The sequence below is a fragment of the Micropterus salmoides genome, unplaced genomic scaffold, assembly GCF_014851395.1.
Source record: "Micropterus salmoides isolate LMB-PRFRI ecotype aquatic unplaced genomic scaffold, ASM1485139v1 Ms_hic_scaffold_17, whole genome shotgun sequence".
In the NCBI taxonomy this organism is placed as follows: domain Eukaryota; kingdom Metazoa; phylum Chordata; class Actinopteri; order Centrarchiformes; family Centrarchidae; genus Micropterus; species Micropterus salmoides.
In genome coordinates this window covers 19,530,463-19,555,379 of record NW_024040817.1, presented here as the reverse complement: position 1 = coordinate 19,555,379, position 24,917 = coordinate 19,530,463, and the positions used below count along the sequence as shown (strand labels likewise).

Below are 24,917 nucleotides of genomic sequence, written 5' to 3'. Positions count from 1 at the left end.
TTCTGATCATCTTCCCTCTTTTTGATACCATGCGGCCACACTTGTCCAGTCTGAACGACATTCCAATGTCGTTGCTGTAGATCCTTTTTAGTGTGGATCAGTTAGTTGATGTCTCGCTTATTTTTGGCATACAGCTTGATGTCATCCATGTAGAGGAGGTGACTGATGGTTCCACTTCGGAACCGGTATCCATAGCCAGTCTTTGTGATGATCTGGCTGAGGGGGTTCAGGCCTATGCAGAACAGCAGCGGAGATAGTGCATCGCCTTGGTATATGCCGCACACTTGATTCCAGACTTGTTTTCCACAGCTCCATTGAGTTCTTGATGAATGCTATTAGTGTCCTGTTGATCTTGTACATTTCCAAGCATTCCAGTATCCATGTATGTGGCATTGAGTCATAGACTTTCTTGTAGTCAATCCAGGTGATGGGAACCAGGGAGAGAGAGAGAGAGAGAGAGAGAGAGAGAGAGAGAGAGAGAGAGAGAGAGAGAGAGAGAGAGAGAGAGAGAGAGAGAGAGAGAGATACTAAACTACATTTTTTGTAGTTGAATAAGTTGAATCTAATCCAACTTTTTTTTATGTAAAATATCTTTGATTATATATTATGAATGAAAGAAAATTTGAATCCTCATGATAAATGAATGCTCATGTCGGAAAACCCATTACTCTAAAAGGATTCAAAAAGTAAAAAAATATATGGTAATTTATATTTAATGGATTTTAGAATGTGATCACTATAATATCATACCAAATCAGTCCCCTTAGAGATATTATTGTATATTTTTGTACGCGTTAATATATCTACAGGAACTCATTTTATTTTATTTACAGATCTCACAGTACTCATTGGTAGGATGCAGGCAAATGTCACTGCTGTTTTGCTTCATAAACGAAGAATTTGCTTCCAAATGTATCTAATGATTATTAATGAAGAAATTAGTAAAGTCACTGTAGGGACTAGAGAGGGAGTAAAATATAGGGTAATGTAGGGACCAGGATATAGGAGAGACCCCTTGAGAAGGCTTCAGTGGTACAATTCACTGATTTCATGAGGATTGACTATCCTAATTAGAGGCATCAGTCGCTGCTTCATTTCCCACCCACAACAGAAACAAAGAACACTGGCCTCATTCGACGGGGCTCCTGTGACACCACCTTTATGCAACGTCCTGTGGTCTAAACTGTAACTATATCTAAACTATATCTGGGGGTACCTGAGGTAAAAACAAAAACATAAAGTGTATGAAGCTCTGATGTAACCCCCAGGGGAAAGTGGATGATGAATTTAGATGCAGTGCGTCAGCAGTCAGAATTACAAAACTACGAGCACAGTGAGGAATAATATGGGTTCAAACGTGGGTTGGGCTCAGAGTGCGCACTCAGTTTGTGCCAGCGCAGAGCTAAAACAGTTAGGAGCTCAGTAGAGGGGTGAAGGAAGCATCCACCTGACTGTTTTTATTTTCTGATCAATGAGAGTGACTCAGTGTGGATCACCCTCTGCTGCATGGAAACCATCCAAGATGGGTTGGTGCTTTGTGGACAAGGCTCAAACTCAATGTGTGTAAAAATGGCCACCTACATGCACGTATATATGTTATCAGAGTGTATAAGAAGATGTGTGAAGGTGAAGGAAATGCACCTGTTAGGTGATAGACCTCAGCAGTGCGATGGCTGTGTGGGTTTGTGGTCTATAACGGATGTTTGACAGGCTGATGAGCTCTGGCACTCACACACTGCTTCCTCCACACATTCTCCCCTCCACTGCCTGTCTTCTCATCGCTTTAGGCGGTGGGCGTAAACTCCCTCCTTTTCTTCCTAAATGCCGTCTTTCCATCTCCACTCTTTTTCCCTCCTGCTCCTCCACTCCTTCTATGCATGTTGTTTTCGCTGATTGCGAGTTTGACAGGTCTTCAGAGAGAGAAACGCAGAGGGAGAGGAATCAAACAATCTCCTCAATTAGACAGCCCACACAAACGTACGTCTGAACTCTATACCATCTTCATCAGTTGTCGCAGTTTTCATCTTTCAGTCGCAGACACCTTTGTTCCCGAGTTGAAAACACACTGTTCACAACAAAGGCAGAGAAAACCATTTAGCTTTGAAGAACAGAAAGCCCCGACAAGCTTTTAAGGTTTATTTGCATCGAGAGGAGGGAGTCTCTTCCTTTTCTTCCTTAATTGACCCACCAGTTTGCCTGAAATTTGCAAAGACTGCACTGCGGCCACTGATGTGAGGGCATGCAAATGGATCACTGACTGAGTCATAAGATTTAATATAATCTCACATTTAAAAGGACTAGATTTCAGCAGTTAAAATGCAATTAACGAGGAAAGGGGAGATTGCAGTTATGTTCCAGTGTCGTGCAATAATTACGCCTACTCACTGAAAACGAAAATGATGTGATGTAAAGGAATAATAAGATCGCATGTTTGAACAGAAACCAGTACACCCAGCCTCTTTGGTCTTGCTCACTAACCAGACTTTCAGCTGTCACTGAGAGTTGATGACTAAATGTCAAAGAAACACACATTATCTAAGGGTGCAAGCTGCAAAGGAAGAGAAAGCAAAACACAGGAAGCAAAGAGGCAGTGAGACAGATGAAGTCCATACAGGACCTCCGGACGGTCAACAATAGGATGAGTCAATACTGTCGTAATACTGTGGTGCACTGCAGCATACCTGGAGGGGCTCAGACCTGTTGATGCAATCAGTGGTGGATGTCTCGAGTTTTCTCTTTGCGCCCATCTGTCTCCTCTCCACTTGGCTGTCAACCTCTCTCACAGCCCCCACTCCCATCTTTCCTCCCACAACTCCTGCCGTCCTCTCCTCTCTCCCCTCCTCGCTCATTATGTATGTCGTTGGGAAAAGAATACGTCGGTTCTGCAAAAGTCAGTTCTTGGAGATAAAGAAAAAAAAAAACCTCCATCCTTATTTTCACATGTCATTAACACCATCTCATTTTGCTATTTTACTCATTTTGCACTTCTGTGTTGAGTTTATTGTTATCTTGCTTGTATGTTGCCTGATTGTGTCTCATAATCTTATTTAATTATAACTGCACACTGCACGTAAAGACAGTAGCACTGATTTAATTTCACCATTTGTTATAAAAAACTTGCACTGGTATTGAATGGATCCTTTGGGCCCAGAGGTCATAAAGCTCCCTCATACAAATTTTCAAGTACAAAAACAAACAGGTTGACATTTGAGAGATTTTTGTCAGACCGAAGTGACAATCTTTGTTTCTGGCTCCATTTTTTCCCTCTCCCATCTTCTTTCTTTCCCACACATACATCCCCCATCCCCCGTTTCTCCTGTCCTCAGGAACTCAATCTTTTTCCTCCTTCTTCTAATTCTCTTAATCATTTCCTCTATTTATTGCTCCCTCTTTCTCCGCATCCTGACTCTCATCCTGTATCATTGACCTGGAAGCCTCTGAGCCTGTTCGCTCAGCCGTGGGCATCATGACCATAAGCCAAGTCGCAGGGCTATTTATATTTGTTCCTAATGAGGTGAGATTTCTCTCCGCCATAGCAACGGTCTCTATGGATACCCTGCACTTGGATACCAGATCCCATCCTGTTTTAAATGTCTTATTATGGGCTGCGCCTTCCCCTGTGTATCGTAGCCTAATTAATTCGGAATTATCGCCCTTTTGCTGTGTGAACGGTGCAGAAATGCCCTCAAATTACCACCAAGCTGACGGCATCAGCACACGTTTACATCAAAATTACAGATTAGAGCTCCACTGATCAATTAGCAGCATCAGTGAGATCAATACTAAAGCACTTAGGCACACAACCTGATGCTCAGCTCAGTTTTTTAAATTGTCAACTTCTGCAACAAGCAGAAGGTAGTAGAGACCACTACAGGTGCTCTCATTATTTCATCTGTAACACACACAGGAGGATCATCTGTCTTCTGTGCGGTATGAGAGAGGCTGATGGGTGTGCTATTGATCAGGTCTGAGCCAAGTGAGGAGCTGGTTGCAGAACAAGACCCAGGCAGCCGAGCTCAGATCATTAGAGGAGCTCTCTGCAGCTGGGTCACACAGGTGTTGAGACCCGCCATCTCGTTTCCTGCCACAAAGCGAGACAACCAATCAATAAAGTGGCAGAGCAACTAGAGAAAGCCACAGCGGTAAGAGTGCACACACACACACACACACACACACACATATATATATGGATGTTCTGTGTGCCTTTGTATTTACAGTAAGACTTGGAAATGTTCCCTCCTTTCTCCTGATGACAGACACTCTGAGACAGCTGCATGCACATGTACTCACACAGGTACACACACACAAACACACACACCCTGACAGGTGCTGCATTGTTATGGCATGTCCAACTCTGGCAGCTTGTTTTCCTCAGACCTCTCGCCCTGTGTGATGACTAAGAGAAGGAGAGATGAAAGGAGATGCAGAGATAAGGGGGAGGAGAGGAGTGGTGACAGTAGGGGATGGAGGGCCCGAGATAGCTTGAGCGTAAGAAGGTTAAGTAAATCATATCATTAATGCTATGTTAAGAGATTGCTTTGACCTCTGCTTGGCTGGCTGCATATGCAAGTGTGTGTATGTGTCTGGCCTTTATCCCACCGAAGCAGGTGGCGGCAATGACGTCCGTCTTCTTCCCACCAACACACTCACGCACACATACACTCACACACTTTCTCTCTGCCGCTCTGTGCTCTCTGGTGTCAGTCCCACTAGATTCTATCGTGCTTGAAATTCACTCATCATATCGGGTGGCTTCACTGTGCTGCTTGCTGACACAAGTGCGTGCACGCATGCAAAGACACCCACACATGCACGCATGCAGGAACACAGCGCAGTGGACTGACTTGATTATACAAGCAGAGAAGCTCAACCTGACAGAGGAACAAGCACCAAAAAGGAAACACGAAAAGAATATAAAAGGCTTATTTGCCCGTGTTGTATAAGCATGTTTCATCTTCCCACTCTCGCCTACCCTCACCCACACAGGTTAGATCCAATAGCTAGTGCCAGGCCTCTCTATCTTGCAACACAAACATCTCCGTGTGAAGGAATATTGCAGTCGAGTTCTTTTTCATAATCTCTTCCCTGTACACCCACACAAGCACATAGTGAGGGGGTGAGAGGGAGACGGGGGTAAAAAGGATAGCTGGTAAAAGAAAATGAAAAGAGAAGAGGTGAGGGGGGGCGGAGAGGAAGAGAGAGAGAGAGAAGTGCTCATGAGAGCCAGGAGGTAGTTGTTATAGTAACTGAGTCTCTATACCTGTCAATCAGAGCTATTTCAGGCATCTCGCTTCTATGGGAAAAAAAGAACCAAAAAATGCACATAACAGGCCAGAGAGCTGTTTCGCTAAGGCAAAATTATCAGCCAACGCTCATGCACTGATCCTGCCAACTTGTAAGCTGTTAGTCAGATCAAATTAACACCATAAATGAGATTTCAGCACTGTCATCCTTACTTTTTTAAAGATTCTCACATTTCTACTTCACAGCGCACTTTATTAAAAGGAAAACGAAAAGCAGAATGACAGCCACAGCATCTGCACATTTGCTGCACCAAAGACAGATTATGAGTAATTTCAATTTCAACACAATCAAATCACTACAAACAGGTATACTAGAGCAGCGCTCTATTCCAACCATTTACCCATTATTTTTAGCTATTTCAACTGCTTATTCATTACTTTTAACTAACTATTCCAACTGTTTATCCTTTACTTTTAGCCAACCATTTCAACTGTTTATGCATTACTTTTAGCTTATTATTCCTATTGTTTCTCTATTACTTTTAGCGATCAATGTATCCAATACTTTTAGCTTACTATTCCAACTGTTTATCCATTACTTTTAGCTAACTATTTCAACAGTTTATTTATTAAACTGGTAAATAAGAAGATCGGCGGTTCGATCCCCGGCCTCCCCCAGCCCACAAGAATCCTTGATGCTGAACCCCAAATTGCTCCTGAAGGCTGTGGTGTGAATGACTACTTTCTTTCTGATGAGCAGTTGGAACCTTGATAGCCTCTGCCATCAGTATAGGAATGGGGTGAATGTGAGCTTTGAGTGATTGGAAAGCTAGACAGGTGCTATTCAACAACAGTTTAGTCAACTGTTTAGACTCCCTTGCTTGCTAATTAGTTTTTCACACACTCTCCATTGCAATACCTAGTATGTTTTAATCATAATTTGTATTTGAAATTTGTTGAGCTACTTCACATCTTTATACATACCCTCTGGCAAACACAGAAACAGCCCATGGGGTACAAGTACCCCTACATGGGATTCATTATATTAGAGAATATGTTTCAAGTATTTCTGTGAAAATATCAACATCGTAGCAAAAGAAAACCCTTGATTCAGCCCTATTGCGGACAAACACATGGTGAGGAGGAGAGAAAAGCGATGAGCGAAAAGAGTGGGGGAGTAAGAATAGTGTGAGCACCAATATGGCTGAGTGCTGAGTTTGGGAGCCATTAGGCAGAAGGTAATTAATACCTGTCACCGCAGTGCTCTGTTCGCTGCCTTTATTCTGTTTGAGACCAATTAAAATATGACACTCCTCTGGTGGAGAACGTCTTGTTAAAATTAAGCGCCTGAGACACACAGACACCTTTGATAAACACATCCAGTGCTACAATTGGCTTTGGCAGCAACGGCATGGTGTATAGATAGATAGGGTGGGAGAGAGAAACATGGCTGTGTGTATGTGTATGTGTTGTGTCACTTCCAGTAGGAGATGTGAGCTGTTAGATCTGATTAAAAGTGTGTTTCCTTTCTTCTGAGTTTCACTCTCAAACACACACATACACGCTGGAGACTGGCGTGATGTTATGAGACGTTTATGAGCCAAGAGATACTGACCATTGAAGACAAGACTGCCAACGATTTGTGGCTTGTACAGCAAGGACAGACGAATGGTAAGCAAAAACAGACGAGCCAGGGGAGAGGGGAAAAAAATGGAGGAGAGAACAGCTTTGGTTCTAAAAAAGCAGGTGGTATTACAAAAAAAAAAAAAAAAAGCTTAGGAGCAAAGGAATATAAGGAATATGAAGAAAAGAGCCTGATAGGAAGGAAAACAAAGGATGGGAGAGCGCTGGGGGAAAGAGAAGTGAAATATGGTGGGTTTTTTTAAAGAGTTGAGTTGAAAGGAACTCAAGAAGACAGATTAGACGGACAGAAGAGAGGGGAAAATGGAGAGAGGTGGAGTGATGGATGCAGGCAGGGGACCAGTAGCTCTCTGCCAACATCTCCATGCATCCTTCCAGACATCACACTGCGCTGCCATCTGCCTCCCTGCCACACACACACACACACACACACACACACACACACAGTGGAGATATGTGAAATCATTAGCGTCTCCTGACACTGAATAAATATCTGGGGATGAAATCTGTCTGTGGAGAAATCACCTGCGGGGAAATATGATTGGATGAGATCACGACCTCACTGGAACGTAATTTGCATGTCATCTAAATGGGATCTGCCCCCAATGCTCAGGAGGTCAAAACGCATCCGATTAGTCGGATGGGACAACTCGATCCCTGATTGGCTGAAAGGAGCAATAATGCAAGTAAACTGCTGCTTAGGGGCTGCTCCCTCTATGAGCTGCAGGACTGCCCTCTTCTGGCTGCTTTACAAATCTCCACAGTTTGATAAAAACACACACAAGACACAACCAGGACATCAAACATTTAAAGACTGGCAAAATCTGGCTAGCAGTTGTTTTTAATCACATTAGAGCTGAGGAATAAAAATAAACACAAAGCATGAGTGTGCAGCACACAGAGTGTCTCGGTTAACCACATACAGAGTCTTATTTATACATATATTTATATAATAGAATTATTTCTCCCACTTGTACAGCCTCTGATTGTAACACAGAAATATACCAACATTCCCTGGGTGAGAGAGAGAAATGAGCGAAAGAAAAAGAGAACTCAGTCATCTACATTAGAAAACCTACACGCCGTTCCTTTTTATAGGTTTATACATCAGCGAGGCATCAGTATTCATTACAAAAATAGGAATATAGATATAGAAGCACTGGGGGTTGATTGAGTGGGTGGGAGAGTGACGATGTAGCTGTGCCCTCCCATCAGTGGCATCCGCCCACCCATCACATACACCCAAACCAAGGAAACATCCTAGGATTCTGTGCACCTTCATGAGTGTTTTACAGCAGTCCAGCCCAGACAAAGAGTCAGTTATCAATGAAAACCATTTAGGGTTTAAATTAAATCATTAGAAAATGAGTATATAAAAAACCTTACAGGCAAAGGGAGGGGTTAGTGCAATGATAGAAGTTGAGATAGAAAAATCGCAGTCAGAACCCAGAAAAACATGATCTAGGATCGAAAAAGGGAGGGTGAGATGAAAGGAGAAATGAATAAGAAGTGGCAAAATAATGAAGAAAGAAGTGCAAAGCAGCTCTGAGGTCACCCTTCACTTGGGTTTCGAGAGCTGCTGTTAGTGAAAGAAAACAAAAGATGAGAAGGGAGGGGGCTAATGGAGATTAAATGTTATTGCTAGGGGGTATTTTTTTATTTGGTGTTAACTGGTGAGAGGAGGAAGGAGGGGATGGAGAGGAGAGTTATTGCTGAGGGTAGTAGGGCTGCTGCTGAGGGGGTTGCTGGGGGTAGCCATGGTAGGGCTGTCCGGCAGGAGGGGCTCCTGGGTAGCCTCCCTGTCCTGGAGACGCCTGGTAGGGCATGTAGGGCATGTTGTACTGGCCGTAAGCATAAGGATTGTAGCCCATAGGCATCTGGAAGTACCTGCATGGACACCACAACAGAGAAAACAAATGTTAAGAGTTAACCAAATTTAACAGTTTAAAAGACATTTCAGCAACAGGTTAACTTAGCTTAGCATAAGGAAACAGCTAGCTGGGCTATTTGCCAGGAAATGGAGACATGAGAGAAATGCCAAATTTCTCTGCAAGAAAACCAAAGAGCGTATTTCCCCCAAAAATTTAACTATTCCTTTAATTTATTAAGTCATTTTTAGCCACAACACTTGACCGAGCAGATCCAGCACAGAGACATATCGTTTCAGGACAACTCAAGGGGTAATTGATTTAGATTGGATGACATGCTTTTATGGTCATCATTCTAAGCAGGAGGATGAAATCATGTTCACTCTATTCTGACATCAACATATTAAGTTATGTCAATCAATTTGTACCCAGAAATCAGGATGTTGTGATATGAAACTCACCCTGGATAGCCCTGGTAAGTAGGGTAAGGTGGTCCCTGGGCCTGGGATGCTGGGGCCACAGGTGGTGGGTTGGTGTTGGGAGGGCCAGTGGGTGGTACATTGGTGGGAGCGGTGGAGGCTGCCTGAGGGGTGAAGCTCGGTGGAGGAGGCCTGGCTGGGGGCTGGGGCTTTGCCTCGGGCTGCTGCTGGGCTTGTTGAGGCTGCTAGGCGTAGAGAGAGAGTAGACGGACAGATCAATATATAACCATCAGCCTCACATCTGCTGATGTGGTCATTAATGTTTGGCTTTGTGAGCGGCTGCTTACAAAGACGGTCCTAGGTGCAGGGGTTGGGCCGGCAGCAGGGGGAGCTGGGTTGCTCTGATAGGCAGGAACGTTGAAGGATGGAGCACTGGGCTCTCGGGCAATGCTCTGCTGCAGCTCCCTGAAACAAGAATTCAAACTGACTATGCTGCAATGTTTCCTTCATATTCATGCGTTAATCGTCCCTAATAAACCCTAACCCATTGGCACTGATTACATATTAAATATGTAAAAAACAAACATTCTTATACAGCAACACACCCTGAAGCTAATGCTGGAATAAGCTCAGAGTGTTAAAATGTAAATCAGACTACACACTGGAAACAAATATATAAAATAAACCCTGCTGATTGGCCTACCTTTACCTCCTAGCCAGAGTGTCACACAAACCAATCAAACAGACAAAAACGAGCGAGGTACATACTTAAGTAGTTCATCCCGCTCTGTCTTGCGAGCGAAAACGATGTCGCTGCATTTGTTCTGGAACTTGAGCAGGATTTCTGTCAAGTCATTGTAGAACTAAGGACGGAGAAACAAAACGGGACAAAAATAAATCACCTGACTTGCAAACCACCTTGACTCACAAAAATAAAAACCCCAAAACAAATAACAGGAGAAAGTTTCTGCAAGATATGCATTACTGCAGCAAAGTTCATCCACACTGAGGCATGTGTGTTCTGGTGTGTTGTGCTGAGTGAGTACCTTGGTGCCTTCGCGCAGGTTGCTGCTGATCTCAACGTAGCTGTCATGTGCCGAAGCCAGCTTCTTCAGGACCTCCTCCCTCTGGTTGGCCTCCGTGTTGGACTGTTTCAGACTGCTAAACTCCTGGTGGGAAGTCTGGACAAAGGTTGAGAAGGTAAGTCACAGATGCAGGAGGATAGCCCATTAAAACCTAAGTACATATATGCACAGTAAATTAAAAATTATTTCTTAACACACTTGCTATAGGTAATGCTTCATTGATTCCACTAAGGAAATTCACATTTGCTCTACTTCTGAGGAAGGTCAAATGTCATTAATCTCTTTACGCTAATAGAGGGTTGAAAAATGCTGACATGTGACCAGATTAAAAAATGGTCTCTTTAACGGCTAGGCTACCTTACTGCTAAATTAATATCTAATCTAAAGCTGTGTGTGTTTGGATACCTGAACTTTTCCCAGCAGCTCTTCTTGGGTGCGGAGGCTGGCCTGTACCCTCTGGTTGTAGGCGCCGTACAACTGGTCGAGCTGGGAGAGTGACAGCTGCTCCTCATTGATGGCCCCGTCCTGGGCGAGCGCCGTCAGGAAGGCAGTGGACATGTCAAAGGTCACACCCTTGATCTCTCCCTCCATGGTCTCCCTCTCTTTCTTCAACTCGTCCAGCTGAGCCAGCTGGGAGCGCAGCACGTTGACCACCTGGGTGAAGATGGAGAAGACGGGGACAGTGACCGAACAGAGCAGTAAGACTGTGGAGTTGGACATAAATCACTTTCAGTGCTCTCTTACATCAGCCCTTGACACCTCAGCCTTTTAAAGACTGCAATATACTGTTTTTTCACTTTAGTATGAAAACAGTGTAGCTGTGGAGAGACATTCACTTCTTCCTCGCTTTTTCCCCAGTTCTGCTTGCTTAGTTATTTAAGGTCCCAAGTGACACACGCGTGCAAAGTCAGCAAACAAAATGAAAAATGGAGCTACTGTGGGGAGGAGGGACAGGGCCATAAAGCACGCAATGTCCACTGGGTGTTTCTGTACAGCAGGAGTCTATGTTTATGTGGCACACGAAATAACTTGGGATGAGGTGACACACCTTTAGCTCAAAAACTAACTATAACAATAAAAAGTAAAGTTTTACATTATTTGGCTATACAAACGGATCAGTACAGGCGGACACACCTCGCTGCCTTGCAGTGTCCTGGTCGGGTTGGCGGAGGGAATGGCAGCATTGAGCTCATTCTCCGGTTTACACAGCAGGGTGATCATTTCACAGTGGGTGTTGTAGCGGTCCTTCACGACCTGGTCCGCCTGGACGGCCTTGTCCAAGATGTTGCGGAAATTAGCTCCCTCTGGGGGAGGGAGGTAATGTTAGAGGGGACAAGAGAGAAGGAGGAAGGAAAGAGGAGGAGACTAGGAGCATTGTCAACAAGAACAAACAAAGAATGGCAAAAAGGAAATGAGAAGGACATGTTTTCAGTGAGAGAGAGAAAGAGGGAGAGAGTGTGAGTGAGTGAGTGTGTACCTGCACGAAGGGGCTTGTAAAGGTCTCCAGAAGGGGTTCTGTTCCAACGCTGGTTGAACTTGGTTCTCAGCTCGTTGTCTGTCGTCTCTTCATCATCCAGCATCTTCAGAGACTAAATACAATACGATACACACACACAAGATCAGAGGATTACACCTTTATTATTAATTAGTCATTTGGGCTGTGTGTAAGTATTATCTGACTTCTGCAAATAATTACGCAGACATCTCATGGAAACTATACAGAACACACTGTCATGTAGGGCCACAACTACCAATTAGTTCATTACATTGATTTATCAATAAATTATATTGTCTATAAAATGGCAAAAAACACACATAACAAGTTCAGAGACCCACAGTCCAAAATATTAAATTTACTGTGACAACATTTAATGCTCTTCTTTCTTCTATTTGAGAGTCCAGAAAAATTACAACCATTATTCAATTATCAAAATTGTTGATGATTTTCAGCACTACTTTCATGTGTTTAAATAAAAGTAAAAAGTCTAAAGTTTTGATTTCAAGTAAATAATATTAAATCTGATTTTTGGCTTTTTTGTTTTTTAATTTTCAGTAATGGCTCTTTGTCTTTATACAACCCAACAGACTCCATTTTGGGGGAAATTAGGACATTTTGGTATGGACTTTTCAACTCTGCCAACAAACTTGGAAGCATTTTGTGTTTTATGTTTTTACTCCCGTCTGTTTATTTGTTAGTCAGCAAGATGTCTAAAAAAACGTGCTGGCTGAAGCTGGTGGAGAGACAGTCCTTGGCCCAAAGATCAGTGGATGAGATTTCAGTGATGTTCCTGATCTGGGATTTCCGCCATTAGGGGAGATTATGAGTTTTTAGTAATCATTAGTTCTTCTGGAAGCGGTGGTAGAAAAGTCCAAGTCAGCTGCTAAACAGCATTTCATTCATATGCTATTTTGTCAAGAAAGCAAAGCCATATGACAAATAAGCTGTTAGAATGTCTGAACTTCTAAAAGTGCCTTCTTTACTTTCCCCCCCCCCTTTACTTTTTTAATTAATCTATGGTTATGGTTAGTAGTAAGATGAGAGGGAAAATCACTGGGATCTACACAGCGCAGTTAAACATGCATAATTCAGTGTGTTTCTCTGCATCTGACCTCGTCCAGGATCTCTCTGTTGCGGGTCAGAAGCTCAGGCAGGTCTTTGATTAGCTGTTCGATGCTCTGCAGGCCTCCCTGTTGCACGATGGATCGCGCCTTCTCAGCAATGGATTGTGGAATAGAGTCTCCTGACAGATCCTCCAGAGCAGCTGGCAGGTTTAGTGATGCCAACACCCTGATGGACAGTTACACATCATCACATGTCAGTTATTAGGGTCTCTAAATGTCAACCTGTGTCCTCCTATCACCATTAAAATCTTACTGAGCATTTTAGTATTTAAATAAAGTTATATAACTATAATTCAAAAGAAAAAGAAAACAAATGAAAGTGCATTGCACCTTCTCTTTGGACAAAATACTCTAATTGTCAAGCATTAGCATCATCAAATTGAGTGGTACAAATACATTAGTGTTATTTAGGGCACTACACTAAAAACAAAAGTACACTCATTGACATATTAATGGACCTACACCATTATGTTATTCATTTTTAATAAATCCATCTATTTCATGGAGACACAAGCACTCAGACATGTTTCATGGGAAAACAATTTAACATGCATGGCCAGTGCAATGTGCACAAGCAGAGCAACGTAAGGTCATATAAACACAGGACAGTGTACCCGTTGCAGAGATTGGTGGCCTCCCTCATTGTTCCCACCAGTCTGTTAACGGTCTCAGCCTTCCTCTGGTTGTAAATGCTCATGGAGTGCTGCACCGCCATGGGGACCATTTTCTCAAACAAGTCTGAAGAGAAAGGAACAACATACACAACTAATTAAAAAAAATGCCAGAGAGTGTGTGTTGTAGCCTATTTAAAAGATCCCATCTTCCACTCTCTACACAGTGAGTTTGGATGGAATTATGCAAAATATCAGCAGCTGGTGCTGAAATAGATCTCGGTCATGACAGCAACAGTTACTCACATAATCACTTCCTCTTAAGTGATTGTGCCTACAAAATAAAAGCATGATAACTCTTTTTGCAGCAATAATTCATGTTGAGTTTGAGCTTTTACTTTGAAAGGTTCTGAAGGACATTCAAAAGATACTGGCTTGCTTGACACATCTCTGAAAAAGCCGTCCGTAAACATGTGATTGGATTCCCCTGAATTTACTCAGGGAAATGAAAATAAGCGTCCATAGTTTTATGATTGATGATCAAACGCTGGGACTCGCGGCGCACACACACACACACACACACACACACACACACACAAGTGCTTTATTGTGAGCATGTGCAAAAGTGTCCTTATAATCAATTTGTTTTACAAGAGAGGAAAAAAAAAAAAAAAGCAGGATGTTGGGATCGATCATACAACTCTCCTAACGAAAGTCCCGCACTCTACCGACTGAGCTAAACGTACGCATGAGTATCAAAGGTTTTGAAGTAATTTGGCTATGTTCTGGCCCGCCATGTAACAGCTTGACAAAAATTTGGCCCGATGCCACACTTATTTGCTGACCCCGTTGTATCCGTTAATGTAAAAGGTCTGAAAATCTTGCTCAAATGACAAGCATTAGAAGCTGTGTTACAACAAATAATCATAGATGAGTAGTAGTTTGATATCTTGGGATTTACAATTATTTAGAGTTATATGAAAATAACAATTATACTTTCATATCTCTCACAGATATATACAACTACAGCTAGCAGTCTCTTAGCTTAGCGTAAAGACAGAAAGGTCACACAATCTGCCTACCAGCACCGCTAAAGCTCACTAATACAATTGTTATCTTGTTTTGTTAAATCCGTACAAAAAGTGGCAGTAACTTCCTAAATTCTTGCCATGAGGTTAGCAGGCAACAAGCGGAGACATCTAACTCTTAACTGAATAAGCCTATTTCACAGAAAGTCAAACTATATGTTTAAAGTTTCTGATGTTAATTGGATCAAACTGACAAGGACTTTGACAGAGCACTTTCTCTGGCAAAACACTTTCCTTTGTCTCTACTACTCAGATGTATATACTTAGTTTTATGTCACTGTTGAGTTTGTGAATCTCACCTGTGAATTTCTGGCTGAGTGGAGGAGTGATGGAGGTGGCTTTGACCAGCGCTGCCTTGCCAATGTGCTCCAGATCCTTGACCTCAGGCACACGGTCGTGGTAGATAAAGTCATTGTCTTTTTTGGCTGCGGTGAGGGCTCGGTTGATCTTCTCGGTCAGGTCCTTAACGCTCACATATTCGTCGTAGCGAGACGCCACCGTCTTCACCAGCTCTGCTGCATGCTGGATGGATAAACAGACCAAAGGAGAGAAGATGGAAATGTTCTTCTTAAATATGTTTATTGGTTTTGATGTGGAACTTCAAGGCATGTATGTCAATGTTTAATATCTGTCCATCTTTTAAAGATTACATAACATTAGAAATAATGTATGAGTAGCCACACTATTTGACAGCTGAATTACTGAGAGTACCAGACACAGTGGGAAATAACCTTAAAGTCATGTGAAAGCTGTGTACCTGCAGGCGAGCGATCTCCTCTCCAAAGCGTTTCTTCTGCTTGGCCAGGATGCTCTGGTGCAGCTCAGCGTTGGCTTGCAAGATGCAGTGCTTGGCCGCCAGCACAGGCAGCACTTCCTGAAAATAAAAATACTGACCAGGGAGAGGCAACCACAGAGCAACACGCAGGCACGCAAACAGATAAATGAACACGCACGCACGATGGCAAGGCAAACCACAAAATGGCAGACGCACACCAGCGAGGTCAAATCACAAATGACATCACAGAAGCCAATCACAAACAGGCATAAGCAGTCAGAGGTGTGCAAACACAACACAAGCGCACGCACACGCACACACAAACACACACATCCAATGCCAACGCCGCGGCCACGACCACGGGGGATGCAGAAAGAAAGGAAGACAACGAGAGAGAAAACAGAACAGGCCATGAGTGTTTAACCTTTCAGCAAAAGCTGCTACACCTTTATCAAGCATCCCACAGCCATATCTGTGTGTGCATGTAACTGTGACAGTGCATGTGTAGGTTTGTTTTCACGCATTCAGGGAGAACACAGAGGCTGCTTAACAGCTTTATTAACTTTAGCATCACAAGAAAAGTTTTATGGATAAATCAATATACTAAACTTGAACTTGGTATGACTTTGATCGTTTTATATGGATTAGGATTATAATAAGGATTATTTTTATTATCAATTAATCTGTTAATTACTCAAAGTGATTCAAATCACAATAACAACAATTTAAAAAAAAGCGTCAAATCCTCACGTCAGAAGCTGGAACCAGGAAATATAAAGCAAAAAATGCTAAATAATAATAAATAACTAATTATTAACAATAATTAATTAGTTGTCAATTAATTTTCTGTTGACTGACTAATTAATTCACTGATCACAGAAATGTGTATTTTAGCGTAAGTAGTTTGTAGTTTACAGTGAGAATGTTATTTTGTCATCTAGGTAGTTACTGGCACAGCGTTTGTAATTCAAAATCTCAGTTTAAATCATTATTAAACAGCATTTTGTCAGGTCAGATGTATTGACCATATTCTACATCACCTCCAACACTTCACCTGGGCATTGATAGGTAGCCTAATATTTATTAACATCTCAACTAACAAGTAAGAAATGTTTGTGTTGTGCAACCCGTGTTAATTTTAATTAAATGCAAACATCTCCATTTAGTAAACACTTATAACTAGGCTCATTTTGAATAGCTGGTGTAAGTACTTTTATGTAATTAACCTCAAAATATAAAATCTGAGGTGTGAAGTAGTGCGTGTGTGTGTGTTTCAGTGTTCGACAGGCAGTAAGTACTTCAGATGCCCATGATTAGATGGTGAGAAACGAATCAGGATGAAAACAAGTCAAACTGCAGCTTAGTAGTAACCAACCAAATCAGAGTGAAAACAGGATGGAAATGGACCAATGAGAACAGAGAGAGGTTGCATGTGGACAGTCCCCCGACATGAGTACAACTCTCCAAGTCTTATATTCCAGAAATACACACATACAAAACAATATGCACAATCAGACAGACAAAACACACTCCAAAGCATACAAAATCCAAACTCTGTATGCATCACACCACACTGAACACATGGCTGACTGTGAATGCATTTGTTACTGCCTTTTTGGGGGGTTTGTGTGTAGCGCCGTGTGTGTTTCCTTCACATACCTTGGGAAGGTTGTCTTTGTACTGGCACTGCTTGAAGGCATCGCCGTAGAAATCTGCTGCCTGATTGGCCAGCTTTGCAATGACAGCATCTTTCATCTTATCTAATGGGTGAAAAAGCCGCATTTAAGAGTACAAATTATACACAAATGTGTGCTCCGCTCAGACCTATCTGTGGTTTGCTGTTTCTTGTTAACACTCATTTCACACAGTTTTGCTACATGATGAAACTGCCCTCACATCGAAAAAGTACAAAAACTTATTTACGAAAACTCACCGTCTCAGCAAAAAATATAGTTCAAATTTTTTAAATGGGTGCTTATTTTATGACCTTTAAAACTGTTAAACTTAAAAACTTTAATAAGCAACTCTGTAGACAGAACTGGGACAGAGGCTCTGTGCATAATTAAATATCCTCTTTATTAAGTGCAACTGCTCTGCTGGCTTTATATCTGCGTGAGTGGCAGATTTGTGATACCAGTGTCCATACATCTGTTAGACACACAAGTGAGCAAAAAGGGCTAAAGGCCCATTTATACTCCTGTGTAGGGTCTACGTGCGTACCTACGCCATAGGCTATGCATGTAGCCATGCATTTATACTTGTGTGTAGGTGTGTCCGTCATTCTGCAAAACGCTAGTCGGCAGTAGCGCTACAGCGTCCACTGTGTTGAATTAGGCTCCGCTAACGTAAACGGGGGTAAAATTGTATACGTGCTGGTGTAGCCTTTTCACATGTTACCGACCGAATGGATCACATTCTGATAGCGAAATGAGTCATTTCGCTCGGGTTGAGACGGTCAAATATATTGATTCACTGTGTTACAGCCGCCGTTTTGGCCGCTAGTAAATGTTACCTCAAAGCGTGGGGTACTTCCGGTCGGCTCGGAGGAATTGCAAGGCTACCCAGCCGACAAATCACAGAGCTTACGGTCTGCGTCGACTCGACGTGTAGTACATTTTTTGAGGTGGTGCACGTCAAGCGACGGCGTAGCCTCTGCATAGCCCCGTAGCCTACGCCGTTACCTACGCCGTCAATTTGAAGTATAAATTGCACTTAAGGCGTAGTGGTCCATGTCTATAACGCACTTTTAAAACTAGGGACTGGGACATTCTTCTTCTGATCCTCGACATGACAGAAGCAGAGATAAATCATAATGATAGTGCTCTCAAAAGTCTCTCCATCAGTTTATGATGTAACCGTCTCAAAGTGAAGATGACGAATGTGTTTGGATGACTGAGGTGACTCTGTACCTGAGGTGGCTTTAAGGAAGAAGACCTCCTGGGCCTGGGCCAGCATGATAATGCTCAGGGTACCCACAGTCTCGGGGGAGATGTCCATGGTGGGCTCCCTGTTTAGCGCTGACAGCACTGTGTCCTTGATGTGGCCAAACGCTCCGCTGGCCAGCTGGATAGAGAGTCAGATAAAGAAAGAAACCGATGAGAAACTCCTGCCAAGACTGGAATTCACGTAAACCTCACTCCTAAACAGTCCTAGCTGCACATCTCTAACCCCAAACCTGCAGGTCACAAGTATGGAGTTTATTTTGATTAGTGAAACAATTAGTCAACTAATCGATTAGTATTCAACTATGAAATTAATCTCCAACTATTTTGCTAATTAATTCGTCATTTACAGACAGATTTCCAGCCTCTTAAATTTGAACATTTCTGGTTTCTTTACTCCTCTATGACAGAAAACCCAATTTCTTTGGGTAGTGGACAAAATAAGATGTTTGAGGATTTCATCTTAGGAAATACTTAGGGCTGGGCAGTATATCGGTATACCGATATAATTTCAAAAGAGATATGAATTTAGACAATATCGTTTATACCGATATAGTTTGATGTTGAGTTAATTTATGTTTCGTAAAGTCCTACCAGTGTTTGCTCCTCTCTCTCCCTCACCGTGCAGCCCCGCCCCTCCCTGTGCGTCTGCACGCAGCCGTCTACTCACAAAGTCTCTAACAAGATGGAGGGAGACAGAGAGCTGGCCAACACTGTTAAAGACCTGGCTTGTAAAAAGAAAAGCACGGTTCATTCAGTATTTCCCACACATACACTTCACTTCGGCGAGCCGCTCAGGTTAGGCGACACATTGTACCATTTATCAGAGAAACACATTGATTACGCTACAAGTCGTATTTGTACCTGCTACCAGGTAATTTTTTTGTAGTCGAGGTGAGTTGAGCTGGTATTGGTAATGGAAAAACGGCCAAAAAAAGCGGGGAACGCTGACTTGTTTGCAGCGGAGACATTAGGTCTGTGAGTAGGAAGAGAACTGAAGGAGGCGAATTGAATAAGCGAGTGATACTTAAGATGGAGAATGAAGTATAATTAAAATGGTGAATAAGAAATAAGAAACAAGCTAAGTTACAAAAAAGTAGTAATATGCCCGCTAACCTAACCAACTAATCTATTAATCGAGAAAATGATCCACAAATTAATTGATAATGAAAATAACTGTTAGTTGAAGCCCTAGTGAAACAGGCCCCAGATCTACTTTTGCTTTGAGACATGAACTTCACTTGTAAGTGTATATGAAGGCCAATTTTTACTGCCAATTGACATAAAATTAATGCTGATGCATTTGACTCGTCTTCACATGTAAAAACAATTTTTTCTTGGTTATGTCATGTCCCCGTCCTCAGTCTGCGAAGCGGGGAATGAATGGTATGTTTTTTCTTTTGATAAATATTCAGGAAATACAGATACAAAATAAAGATTAGATATTGTGGCCAGCCTAAGACACACCTGTGCAATACCCATGCTGTCTGACCAGCATCTTGATATGCCACACCTGTGAGGTGGATGGATTATCTTGGCAAAGGAGAGGTGCTCGCTAACACAGATTTTGACAGATTTGTGAACAATATTTGAGAGAAATAGGCCTTCTGTGTACATAGAGAAAGTCTTAGATCTTTGAGTTCAGCTCATGATGAATGGGGGCAAAAACAAAAGTGTTGCGTTTATAATTTTGTTCATTGTACATAATTGTGTGGTCGTACGCACCTGGTAGTATTTGGCTGCAGCCTTCAGCCCCTCATCGTTGTCCAGGTTTTGCTCTGTGGCGATCTGACTGGCCAGCGCTGCTGCGTTGAACAACACACATGTCTTCTCATAGCCCAAACTGGCCAATGCTGCAATACACAAAAACAAAACACATCAGATAAAGAAATAATTTGCCTTGAGGGCCTTTTTGTTGTCGACTTGATCTGAATCTTAAAGCCATTCTGTTTCTTTTCAGGGACAACTTGACGTATAGAATAACAAATTTTCATATCACACTGGCACATTTCCACTGAATCTGTGACATTAAGACTGCTAAAAAGTGATGACGAGACGGAAAGACTGACACACAACTGTATCGGATATTAACTGCTTTCTGGTTTGTTGAAGCCATTTTCTTTTGTGGAGTTGGCATTTTCTCCAACCAACACTTTCTTCTGCTTCACTCTACATTTTTCTCGCCCAAAGTAAACTGGAAAGAATCCCACGGTCCTGAGCTCCCACAATTCACCACAGAGAACAAAAGATCCAAGCGTGAAGAGAATAAATGTGAAGACTGAACTCAACAAAGAGCAGTCTAAAGAATCAGGGGATTATTTGCTCTCTCATTATTTTTTCCATTTCACATGGACTTGATTTTTAAAAGTTTTTTTTTTTGTTTGTTGCTGTTAGGACCTGTCAGTCTCTGACCCTGACATACATTTATGTTACGAACGAACATACCGGTGTCATGTCTTTATCTTACATACGTCAGAGGTTTATTTTATCTTCAAACCCTACAAGACACCTTGTCAGGCCTGTTTCTGGATGCAAAATACAACAGGGACCTATTTAGTAGTAGAAAGCTGTGTGTGTGTGTGTGTGTGTGTGTGTGTGTGTGTGTGTGTGTGTGTGTGTGTGTGTGTGTGTGAGAGAGAGAGAGAGAAAGTCAGATAGACACATAAAGAAACAGATGAATTAAGACATAGTGTGACAGATATGTACCCCAAGGGCTAAGCCTTATATCGTCTTTAACTGTTCTTAATATAATTTCCTTCTGCAGCCAACTGTACCTGTACACCCACACAGACAGATGTTCCACCGACAGAAATGCACTTGTTAGGGGTTGCACTTACCGAGCTTCACTGAGCCACCGAACAGCGACCCTTTATCAAAGGCATCCTTCCATGTGAAGGTTAAGCAGAGCTGTGGAAACAGAGAGAGGCTTTGTGTTCAAGTTCTTCTGTTTGGGAACTCAAATCAAAATGGCATAATAGCTAAGTGCAGTATCCAAACCTCAGTAGCTGTAATTTTTTGATTAAGGGCCAAATGTGTCACCACATATCACTATAAGTGAAGCATTGTGGTGACACACTACACATCATATTTTCCAGACGTAAGGGAACACGCTTGTTTGGTACAGACACCAGCAAAAAATAACATCACCATCATTTTCACATTTTTTACAGTGTAAACAAAATGCAACAATTAACATTCCCACTAAAATCTTAAATGTGTTAAAATAATCACAATATGATTTTCTTTGCTTATTGTTCAGCCTTAGTGCTGTCTAATTAGGTACCTGGTTTTCAGAGAAGGGAAACTTAGCCTCGACAGCACACAGCTGATCATAGTATCTGGAGAAAGAAAGATATGGCAGGATTAAATAAAAATTATAGAAAAAATTCATAGTAAAGACAGGGACATCTTTATTCAGATTATTTTTAAACTTAAGTTTAGTTAAAAATATTTAAAGGAGAAAAAAAGATAAATCCATACAGTAAATCAAACTTGAGAAACTTAAGGGGTAGTGATTATAATAATATGACATAACCGCAAATCTGTGGTCTGAGGAAGCTCTGCCATTTCAGAGACACTTGACAATGACTCAGGAAAAAAAAATGTCCACATACGCACACACGGCTCCTCAGCTATTCGCCTTAATATTCTATTATTAGGAATGACAACATGCAGAGAGGCCGGTTGGGGAATCCCCTATTACTAGTTAATCCATCCAGCTTTTGCAGGGCCACAAAAGACTGGAGCACAAATGTAATCATAAACAAGACTGGCTTTATTGATTTGTTATCCTTGTGTTTCCTATTCAGACACACAAGGACACACACATGCACGGAGGAAAGCTGAGATGAGGTGTGCCTCCTGGTTAGCCAAGAAAAAGAAAACATCCTAGACCAAACAATGATTATCATGGTGACTCAATAGCGGTGTCTGCACCACTTTGAAAAAGAATACGGCCCGTCACCCTGGATACCCGGCATATGGCTAACAGACGGCATGCGCAGAAAGCCAACAGTGCTAGCAGTGAGCAATGGCGGGCCCATTTTACAAAGACATGCTAGTTTTCACCATGTTGCTAACTGGCCAAGACCAAGTATCTACTAACCCATCCTAAATCTGCTACACAAAGAATTTCAAATGCTCTATACAGTTGTAAGCCAATGACACTTAAACTTAAAAGTTAGTTAATTATATCCCCAGATTAAAACAGTCTAGTTGAGAAATACTTACTTTTCAGGCAGTACAGGTCACTTTCTTTAGATGTTCTCTCAAATACTTAATAAACTATGGACATAAACCAGGGATGCACAGATCCAACCATTTGTCTCCCAGGTCTCAGGTTATATGTCAAAAGACATTGGACATCAGTTCTCCCTTTTCCCCAAATTTAGAATTGGGATGATTTTTAAGTAAAGTAACATAAGTTCAGAGACTGCAATGATGACACTTCAAACTGAGGCTAATACAGATCCATTGTTGAGTCATGATCATCAACCAAGTACTGCGTTTCAGAAAAGCATTATAAAGTCACATGAGTGAAGACAACCTATTGTGTTAAAAGGTAAATAAATGTTTTGCATTACTCCAGTTCAGGTGCACTCAACTTGTCGGCTATTAACACTCAGCACCATGAGCTGGTACAGTCTTTAATATTCAAAGTGCCTAATCTTGGCACTCACAAGACAAATCCACTTTGCACTGCGGCTAGAAAGTAGCTCAAAGTGGGGGAAAAATGTAACCTTGCATGTGCATACCTGGCTACTCATGTAATCTGGACAAACCTTCTGCAGTGAACAGCTCATGTGTCATAGAGAAGAAAGATTGAAATGTGAGAGGGCAAAGTTTGCCTAGTATGTCACCTAGACCATGTTGCTTTTCATACATAATATTAAGGTTAAGGAGCAGGCAAACTCAGGAAAGATATCTGTGGCTTTCTTCATTAGGGCTCAGTCATTACACTGTTTGTATAATTACATAAGGCAGGGAAATAGAGCATTGCACACAGAGGAACTTTGATTAACAAACCTTCTGTCACAGTTCCTCTATGCAAACATGCGTAACACTTTTGACTCTAATCACGTGTATGTTTTATACAGCCAGAGCAAAACCTCAAATCCCTTGGCAGACTATATAAAAGCCTTCTCTGTAGCTCATGTCTCTTCATGCTTCTGATTCTCATTCACTCACAGGTGTTGTCCTTTAAAATCTGCAGCTCTATTTCCTGGCCACTAAGGTGTATGTGGGTCTGAATGTGAAGGACATCCGACAGTGTGCTGGCTGCGCATGGGCTTTCTCACTGGTGCTGTGTAGCTACACAGGTAATGTAACCATATCAAAAAGGTGCTCATGAGGTTGAATGCGTGTGAATGGATTTGTAGGCTGCCGATTTTCTGCGTATATTCACAAGTCATAGTTAGTAGCTGGGACCTCTGTTAATGTCATCACACCAAACTCAGGAATAATATGAATCAGCTGATGATCAGTCTAAAGTGGCATGTGATTGATTGATGATGGCTGGGTATACACCAATTATTGTCATACTGTCACTGTAAAGTTTTATTTGAGCTTGGGTGGTGGGGTTTTAGCTTACGTTTTAAATATTATTTTAAACATTTTATCATGTTCAAGTCTGTGTGTGTTCTGTGTTTCACCTTGGGGACAATAAAGGTTAAGCTGAACGTTGAAGCTAACTCTAATGCTAAAGTAAATTATGTAGAGTTTTGTTAGAGTCATTTCGATGAATAAGCCACAGCTAAAGATCACAACTAACTCGGCTTACAAGTTTAATTTAATCTTAAAGTATCTGACAGTTAAGTTACATAAGTTAACGAGTCAATTCTGTGTTAGCCTCTCAAGCAAACAAGGCATGAATAACATATGAGTCAGTTATTATGGGGCGAAACACCTCCTAGCATATTAGCTTGACTAACATTAGCTCCCAGGTTAGCTACTAAAAGCTAACACATCTGGGTGCGGCAACGGCTGAGCTAACTCGCTGCCACTGGTAAAAAGGTTGCTCCGAGTGTTAGTAACGTGGTAGTTAGTTTAGGTGTGTTATAAAAGGAGGGCTGTGTACCTGAGCAGGATCTCCAGGGAGCTCTCGTGTTTGTCCAGCGGCCTTCCCAGCGCGTTCTTACGGAGCTTGTTCAACTCCTCCACCGCGCGGATATACTCTCCCTGCTCCTCGCCCGCTGGGTACGTGGTGGTTACAAACTTAGACAGCGGTTTCACCAGATCCACTTCTGATGCCTTTTTTAACGGGACTGAAATAAACGTCGCCATTTCGGCCCGTGAAAGCGATATATTGAATCAGAAAAACAGACGTTTAGCGACCAACGAACACAAACAACAGCGACAGGTCCACTTCCTGGATTCTGACAGGGAACGTCACATTACGTCATGGGACACCGAGAAGCGCACTGCGCAGAATCAGGATCTCCTTATTGACCGACAGATATTTATCTGCTCACAGATTTATTCCTGCGATTGGACACCACGGCAGAATTACCTAGGTAGCCCAAGGGCAAAAATTAACTGGTGGGCCCCTATAAACCCCGTGTTCCTCCCCATCTTTGTGCAATGCGTGCCATATTCCTGTGCCAGAATTCTATCGGGCCCCTGGT

General features: G+C 42.2%; 1 protein-coding gene across 4 annotated transcripts; it reads right to left on the bottom strand.

The window, feature by feature from the left end:
- Positions 1-7,696: 7,696 nt before the first annotated feature.
- LOC119907067 (programmed cell death 6 interacting protein) lies at positions 7,697-24,576 on the bottom strand. 4 transcript variants are annotated; one of them, XM_038724628.1, is made up of 18 exons: positions 24,371-24,576; positions 21,578-21,632; positions 21,132-21,201; positions 20,020-20,147; positions 18,262-18,415; positions 17,012-17,112; positions 15,335-15,466; positions 14,877-15,099; positions 13,493-13,616; positions 12,867-13,044; positions 11,734-11,845; positions 11,391-11,560; positions 10,662-10,910; positions 10,218-10,352; positions 9,940-10,034; positions 9,519-9,636; positions 9,214-9,416; positions 7,697-8,771 (listed from the first exon to the last, which is right to left on the bottom strand). In XM_038724628.1, the coding sequence occupies exons 1-18, from the start codon at positions 24,574-24,576 to the stop codon at positions 8,591-8,593; spliced, it is 2,634 nt and encodes an 877-aa protein (XP_038580556.1). In that variant the 3' UTR covers positions 7,697-8,590. The 4 variants fall into 4 exon arrangements, with proteins under 4 accessions (XP_038580556.1, XP_038580559.1, XP_038580558.1 ...); XM_038724631.1 differs by having other exon boundaries at positions 15,335-15,451; XM_038724630.1 differs by having other exon boundaries at positions 8,591-8,771; positions 9,214-9,413.
- Between the last annotated feature and the right edge of the window lie 341 nt (positions 24,577-24,917).

Excerpts from the sequence above, each read along its gene's own strand:
- LOC119907067 (XM_038724628.1), bottom strand. The coding sequence starts at position 24,576 with ATGGCGACGTTTATTTCAGTCCCGTTAAAAAAGGCATCAGAAGTGGAT. Across the intron at positions 20,148-21,131 it reads CGGTGGCTCAGTGAAGCTCG|CATTGGCCAGTTTGGGCTAT; the intron begins GTAAGTGCAACC and ends TGTGTATTGCAG. Across the intron at positions 8,772-9,213 it reads ACTTACCAGGGCTATCCAGG|GTACTTCCAGATGCCTATGG; the intron begins GTGAGTTTCATA and ends GTGTCCATGCAG.